General features: G+C 35.8%; 1 protein-coding gene and 1 pseudogene across 6 annotated transcripts; both read left to right on the top strand.

Annotated features, from left to right (window-relative positions):
* Positions 2,026–2,285, top strand: si:busm1-105l16.13 (annotated as a pseudogene).
* Positions 3,204–7,416, top strand: nitr4a (novel immune-type receptor 4a). 6 transcript variants are annotated; one of them, NM_131654.1, is made up of 6 exons: positions 3,210–3,258; positions 3,339–3,692; positions 4,026–4,364; positions 5,809–5,919; positions 6,079–6,128; positions 6,218–6,328. In NM_131654.1, the coding sequence occupies exons 1-6, from the start codon at positions 3,210–3,212 to the stop codon at positions 6,326–6,328; spliced, it is 1,014 nt and encodes a 337-aa protein (NP_571729.1).
* The last annotated feature ends 821 nt before the right edge of the window (positions 7,417–8,237 follow it).

Genomic DNA, 8,237 nt, shown 5'->3' with positions numbered 1-8,237 from the left:
TGTCTCAAAAAGATTTTTAAAAATGTTTTATAACACCTTAAAAAGCAGGTCCTCTTTTTATATATATATATTTTTAATCAGTAACCTTGCAGAAACCCTGTGTAAAAATGTACAAATAATGCCACACTAGCCTTCATGTCAGTGTTCTCATCAGTCATCATGCAAGTCAATATTTGACTGACATTAAAATGTTAAAAAAAAAAAAAACATGGGGAGGTAAGCGTGATCGAACACCCAATAAGGGGGGAGAGCATGCTAGGAGCACAGCGGCTGATCAGCAGGTCAATCAGAAATGATAAATAACACCTGTCTTTCTAGTTATTGGGCCGGAGAGACTCCCTTCATAAGGAGAAGGGGAGGAGCAGTCGGGAGAGGAGAGAGTACACACACACACACAAACCCATGTGTGGTGGCATTGAAAATTAATGAACAGTTTGCTTACCTGAATTGCCGACCCTGTCTTCTTCTTCCCTCAACAACAACGAACTTTACTACAAAAACTAAAACAAAAGAATTTAAATGCTAAATTTAAGTGCTAAATTCAGCACCACGGAGAGGGACAGTATTTTGCAAATGCAGCAAAATCTTCAAGTTCAAATTATTAAAATCATCAATAAATGGAGTCATCATTTACTCTCCTTTTATTTGTCAAAAATCAGTTTGAGTTCCTGTTTTTGTGCTGAACGCAAGAAGTTCTTTTGGAAAATGTTGGAAAACCTAAAACTATTGACATCCATAGTTTTTGTTTTGTTTTTATACAAATTAATGATTACCGGTTTCTTCAAAACGTCATATTTTGCAAGGAAAAAATAAAATCTTAAAGGTTTGGAATGACTCGAGAGTGAGTATAAATACATAAATACATATCACATACAGTTTCACATGTGGCTTCTATATTGGTTTAGATTCATTATATTGGTTTCTATATTGGCGTAAAGATTAATTCATTGTTTTAAGTCTCATGTAAGCAATCTCCTACCTGTATATACCTGTGTATGTTTATACAACAGTTCTGTCTGGTTCTTGAATATGATTGGCTGATAGCCGTGTGATATTCCGCCTGTAACAGCACTCATACAGCCTCTTAAATCTTCACCCTTGTGTATTACTCCGCCCACATACAGCAACAAGCAGATTACACTCTACAGTTTGACAAATATTTCTGCTGTTGGTCAACAATGTACTTTTGAGGCTTTTATAGTAAAGAATGTAGTTGTTTAAATTGCAATTATGCAGTTTATTTATAAAGACAGTGCTTATTTTAAGAAATGTATAATTTCCAACCCAAGCTCATTCTGAAATCGTAGTCCCGCGAACGTTTCTGGAGACAGCGGATTACGTCCCGGGTTTTTTTTTTTCAAGCGAACGCGGCGGGGCGGTGTGACGCTGTTCCCTTTCGCGCTTGCCTTACCTCCTTGTGGAGGGCTTCCCTGCTGCAACCCGTTTGTCCACACAACTCAGCGTGTACGTCGGCAGGCTCGAGATGCAGAGAGGGGTCAACCACGGCAACTGGTTTCAAGTCCAGCAATCAGGTTAGACAAAAACAGAATCCCAAAAATTAAGTGAATGAGTTTCGTGACAGGTTCAGAACGTGGCAAAATCCGAAAACGCGGTAGAATAAAAAAAATCAGGGCTTTTATTTTTTTGGTTGGCTTTTGTGAACTGTTGCTCGGGTTTAGGGAAGCGAGCGGGCGGGCGAGTCGATCGGTAAAATTGGTTGGGTTCAGGGAAGGAGGAGGGCGAGTCGGCCGATTGGCCGGTTGCGTAGTCAATCGTCCGGTCAGTCGGACAGCGGCCTTCGGCGGGTTCACGCGAGAACAGCGCGGGCGCGAACCGCGCTCGAAAGAGGCGTCTGAGGTGCGAAAAAGCGCGCAACAGCGGCCTCTCGCGAATTCGCGAAAACAAAAACTGCAGCCGTACATACCCGCCGGGACGTATTCCGCAGTCTCCAGAAACGTCCGCGGGACTACGTTTCCACAATGAGCCTGGGTTGATCATTTCTGAGAGACAGTGCGTCGTCTGCTATACAAACAGAGTTCAAATACAATTCATCCGGGAATTGTTAATACTTATGGAGAAAGCAAAAATGAGTGTGCAGACTCATTTGATACACAGAGCTGTCTCCAGAACCTTGCTAAGATGAATGTTGGTGTGTCTGACGGAGGACTATTCTACTGTTCTGTGATGAGGTTTTATTTGGAAACGGTTGGTCATTGAAGGTAAGTACGCTTTTTATGTGGTTTTTGAGGTGGAATAACAGACACATGTTTTATGAGTAGGCTTAAGGGTTGTTTAAAGGGCAGGGTTAGAAACAACCGTGTTATTAACATCAGCCTGTCATTGAGCAGTCCAAAGACGGTTGATGTTGTTCATTCACAAGATGGCAACAGATGTTGCTTAAGATCTTAGAGGGAAAAAAATACAGCGTAATTTTAAACTACAGCTGATGAAATCATTATAAAACTGGTAAATTTCTTTCTAAGTCCATCTCTCTCTGTTTTGTATGTTGTAGAGCTGTATTTATACCATAGTGTATTGAGTGAGATGGGACTTTTTGAATTACAGTACTTTTTGGTTGGCAATCTGTTTGTTTCTAACAAGTCTCCTGTTTTTGTTACTGCAGACTAGTTCAGTAAAAAGAAAGAAAGAAGAAATGCCCGCATGTGTTTAGCGTTTTTCCTTATCACAAACACAACAGTAATCTGGTAGTGATTGCATTGCTTTGGCTTTTTCGGGGGTTATTTATTGTGATCTCAAGATGGCAACAGTAAAATATTGGGAAATCTTTGTAGACAGAAGGCCTTTCATGCCGTTCAGCCTTATAATCTTAAAATGTGAACAAGATCATCTGTTTTGTTATCACTTTAGACATTACACTAGAGAATCATTCAAATCTAACTCTTTCTTCATGTTGTCCCAGTACAAATGGATTAAGTTAACTTAATTGTTTTAACAAATTTAAGTGAATTGAACATAAAACAATTAAGTTGTCTCAAACAAAACTTAACAATTCGATGTTGGTTCAACTCGTATTAAATAAGTAGTTTAAACAAGCAGTATTAGTCCTTTTTTTAGTGTAACATATTTGAGGGCAGGGATTTGTGCTGGCAGAGTCACATGATGAGTCACGTACTGTACGTCAGAGAGTAAATGAATGCACTCAGCACAACATGCAGCCAGAAGAATCAAAGACCCAGAAAGAGCATAAAATGAATCACATCATCTACGTGATCATCTTTCTCTTTCATCCTCAAGTCTGTAAGTACAACATACCCAATTCAATCAGTCACTTAGTATTGTTATGGTTAAAAACAACTTTACAGTATTTGTTTTTCCAGCAGGCAAAAATAATTGCACTGTTGATCAAGTGGATGAAGTGTTAACCACTCAAGAAGGGCACATTGTGTTATTACCTTGTCTTCTGTTAGAAGATAACTTTCATCGAGTGATATGGTATAAGCAAGTTCTTGGAGAGAAACCTGTCGTAATAGTGTCATCATATCACCACTCTCAACCCAATGAGTTTTCCTCTGACTTTAAAGAAACTCAGCGTTTTCATGCGGTGCGAAAAGCAGACAGTTTCAACCTAACCATCCGTAGGACACTGAAATCCGATTCAGGCACGTATTTTTGTGGCAGTGCCTTTACCCATGTTGTTTCCTTTGGGACTGGAACAATTCTGTTGGTTAAAGGTGAGTATTTTACTTTTGTTTTTATTTATATGTAACCCTAAAATCTGATTCAGGAATGTATTTCTGTGCCAGTGTCTTTGCAAATGTTCTTTCTTTTGGAACTGGAACAATTCTGTAAGTTAAACTAAAAGTTTTTTAACTTTTATTTGCATTTATTTTAACAAATATTAACACAAAAAGAGGTAAAAAAAATATTCTCAGAGCAAACAGGTAACTAGAGACATTAGATAAGCTCTTGCATACTTCTTATACAGTTATTAAACGTGAAGCTTAACTGTTTTTAAGATGGATGATTCCATTTATTGTCCCTTGCATTTTTTTTTTTTTGTACAGGTGCAGACCTTAAACCTGCTGTTATACAACTCCCAGTACATGCTGTTATTAAGCCAGGAAGCAATGTGACTCTGCGGTGCTCAGTTGAAGGGAAAACGTGTGATAAAGGAGTGCAATCTGTTTACTGGTTCAGACAGAGTTCAAGCACAACTCATCAGGGAATTGTTTATACTCATGGAAAAAGCAAAAATGAGTGTGCAGACTCATCTGATACACAGAGCTGTCTCCAGAACCTTGCTAAGATGAGTGTTAATGTGTCTGAAGCTGGACTATACTACTGTTCTGTGGTGACTTGTGATGAGGTTTTATTTGGAAATGGCACAACGTTGGTCATTAAAGGTAAGTAAGCTGTTTTAGTGGCTTTCGAGATGGAATAACAGATACAAGTTTTGTGGTATGAGTATGTTTAAGGGTTGTTTAAAGTGCAGGATTAGAAATAGTGACAATGTACAACAACAATGTTATTAATATTATAGACGCATCAATGATGATGTACTGAATATATCCAAGTATGTATATAGAGTTGAAACCAGAAGTTTACATACACTCTAAAAAAAGGAACATAACTATTTAAAAAAAAATGTCTGATGGTAAATCATACTAAATGTTTACAATTATACACTTTACTATTTACTTTTGCTAAATGCCAGAATAATGAAACATTTAAAAAAAAAAAATTTTTATTAAAATCTAGACAGTCAAAAGTTTACACACATTTTCTTGGTATTTTTTTAGCTTTGCTTTTAAACTGTATAACTTTAGTCAAATGTTTAGGGTATCCTTCCACAAGCTTCTCACAATAGTCTGAAGGAATTTTGGCCCATTCCTCCTGACTGAATTGGTGTAACTGAGTCAGATTTGTCATCTCAGTGGACTTTTTATCAGTTTATTCACAACAACTTGCATTTGTATAATGTTATTATTTTTATTAGTATTATTTATTATATGCATAATTATATTTGTTTGAATAAAAACAGGTTTAGATTAGTCCACCTGTCGGGTTTTGCAGACATATGTTTGTATAACTCACCACACTTCGTTATTATTGTTCATTTATTCATTTGCTGGAAATTAGAACAGAAATTAGAAATAGTTTTAAAACAAATCTTTGCTCTTAACGAACGAAATTGAATATGTAGGCTAATGGACATCTTTAGTTAAGTGCGTACAACACCGTTTCCTCTCCACGAAGGTAAAGGAGTAAATAGAGTAAAAGTAAAATAAAGAGAAAGAGGCCGAATAGATTAGGCCCGTTCTTTATCCTCGCGCTGCAGATGGTCGGTTTATTTGTTTTCTCGCCAGTGAAGCATTCAGTTTATCCACTCCGCCATGTAAATAGCAAACGCATCATGGCTCGACGCAACTGACACTTGAAGACAATGGGAGATGAGAAACTGTTAAGAGAATAAGCACAACCCTGTTAGACCATGCACCGGGGCGCAGAGCGTATTTTACCATTTTACCATCGGACACACCCTTAATGCTTTTATGCCATGCACTTTAGACTTTGCGCCTATCGTAAAAATAGAGCCCAATGCCTTTGTTTATTTTGTGAAACAGGTGTTATTTGGCTTTCAAAAAGACATTAAAAATCGAATAATTAACAGCATAGAAACAATAAATACTTTGCTCTTTATAATCATACCAATGTATAGATTTGACTTGTGGTAGTGTATTATTTTATTCTGGGAATTACTTTTAATTCTGACTAATGCTATTTACCCCCCTCTAAATAAATACAGATGACTAATTAATTAAAGTTGCTTTTTTCTTCTTCTCCTAGATGGATTTATTAGTGAAAGTATACAGAAATGTATTTTAATTGGCCTCACAGTGCTGTCTGCAGTCAGTCTTACCATCAATATTTTGCTCTCTTTACCATTGAGAAGAAACGGTAATTATTTTATTGCAGTCTATCAGTTTAACCTTAATATTAATAATAATAGTAAACATTTTCTTCTGTTTATTATTATTATTATAGACCTATTCTTAAAAAGAGTGAATATTGATTACATAACTCATATGTAAACCATTTAATACTTACTTCAAACAGGTGGAACGCCTCAGCAAATCCAGACTAATGTTGATATTACAAGAGTGCAGGTTTGGAGAATCAAATCAGCAAATAGGAGTTAACATAACATGTCATTTAATGTGAATTTACAAACACATTACCTAATTCTTTCTTCTAGTTTCAGAATGCCGATGATATTAATTATGCTGCCCTGAACCTTTCCTCAAAAAGAGGTCAGAGAAAGATGACCCTAGAGAAGACACCAACACAGACCAATGCTGCAAGATGAGATTTGAAACATTTTAATGCTAATTGTCAGAAAATCACAGACAACAGTGATACTTTATCAATATTGTAAGTTTGTGTGATAAAATGTGGTAAAGCAGGTGGGGTATCTGCATTTTTCTCTGAGTATTAACATCTAACACTTGTGGGAAACTCATAGTTGGAAGGAAAATAATGTGCAAAATTATATAAAAGCATAACCACATCCTGTATGTGTTTATATAACAATGGCTGAAAAGTAGGGTGTTTATTCACTTCTGTCAGCTTTACTAACAGGATTTAGGTCAGCATTTTAAATGGGTTATTCATTGTATATGTGTCTTTGGACCACAAACCTAAGTTGCACAGGTATGTTTATGAAATACATTGTGTGGGTCGATTATCAACCTATTATGCCAAAAATGCTGAATATTTAGTAAAAATCATGTTATATTGAGTACATTTCTATTTAATTTTTGATTACTATTATTGATTGCTGAGAGATTCATTTGAACAACTTTAAAGGTGATTTCTAATATGAATATTTTTGAATAATATGATTTTTTTTAACCCTCAAGCTCTAATTAGGTCGTATATCAGCTTTCAGATGGTGTAAAAATCTCAATTGTACACTTATTATTGACACTTATAACTGGTCTTGTGCTCACATGTGTTACTTCTGCTACATAAGAATAGATTGAATCATGTATTTCCCACAATCCAATTATCATATTTAACATCTCAGTTTTACTAATTATTCTACCAAACTTCCAACAATTAATCTGTTTTACTTTTGTTCCTATTTTGAGTGAAATTTATATTGAATGAAGCAAACTTCAGAGCAGACTTTCAGAGATTTGAAATTGCCTTTCAGGTTAATTTTTTTAATTTACTAGGTGAAAACTGGATATCATATCATTTGCTGAAGCATGTAATAATGACAACCTAAAAATAAAGTACTAGTCTCTCTCTCTTTCAAAAAGGATAAAAGATATGTGGTAATAGATACAGATTTGTGCTTTTAAGTAAAATGTATAGACATATGCTTTTAAGATACTTATATTTACTGTTTACCCACTCTTTAACTAAAATTCAGAATTAAACCTTTTAAAAATATTTTTGTACCTTTTTTTCTGAGTTTTTGACATGAAATATAGGAAAATAAAGATTTTTTGTATAAAGATTTACAGTAACCTTTTAAAAGCTATACTTTTAGGTAAAACAGGCAACTGAAAGTAACAAGTAATTTAATTTATGGTTCTATAATACAACATTCACAGGTAAATTGTAACTGTGGGAGTTGGGGTACAACGGAGGTGTGGGTCCAAATACAGTGTATTCACAACTTGATCAGGCAGGCAATGGTCATAACAGGAGCAAACGGTATCATGAGGGTAATCCAAAAGTACATGGTCACAGGCAAAGAGGTCAGTGCAGGCGACAAACAGCATGAACAATAAACAAGGCATGGCAAGGCTAGACAAAAAATAATGCTTGGTAATGTTGGTGAGCAAGACTCAGCAAAGTGTGTGTGTGTGTGTGAGGTAAATATAAAGAATTATGAGTTACCAGCTGTGTGAGTAATCGGGGAATCAGTAACTGGTGTGTATGTGAGGTCATGATGGTATTTGTAGTCCAGTTAAGTGACAGATGTGTAGTTCATGGTCATGATCATGACATTTAATGTACAAAAGTGTACCTTAAAAGAAAAAAAGATCACCCTGGTGAAAGCTCGTTACTTTACATTTACATGAAGTCATTTAGCCTACGCTTTTGTCCAATGTGACTTACAATAGAGGAGGTGTTCAGCGATTCTACAAGAAGAGACAATACAAACAAGAAGTGTTAATTATACAAAGAAACTGTGCTAAGATTTGAGAGAGGGAGAGAGAAAGTGCTTCGATAGGTGTTTTTTTATGATTTACTGGGGTTCA

Source organism: Danio rerio, chromosome 7, assembly GCF_049306965.1.
Source record: "Danio rerio strain Tuebingen ecotype United States chromosome 7, GRCz12tu, whole genome shotgun sequence".
Taxonomy (NCBI): Eukaryota; Metazoa; Chordata; class Actinopteri; order Cypriniformes; family Danionidae; genus Danio; species Danio rerio.
Note: the sequence above shows the minus strand (reverse complement) of the source record. Positions and strands in the feature narration are given on the sequence as shown.

Excerpts from the sequence above, each read along its gene's own strand:
- nitr4a (NM_131654.1), top strand. The coding sequence starts at position 3,210 with ATGAATCACATCATCTACGTGATCATCTTTCTCTTTCATCCTCAAGTC. Across the intron at positions 5,920-6,078 it reads TTTACCATTGAGAAGAAACG|GTGGAACGCCTCAGCAAATC; the intron begins GTAATTATTTTA and ends TACTTCAAACAG. Across the intron at positions 6,129-6,217 it reads TTGATATTACAAGAGTGCAG|TTTCAGAATGCCGATGATAT; the intron begins GTTTGGAGAATC and ends TCTTTCTTCTAG.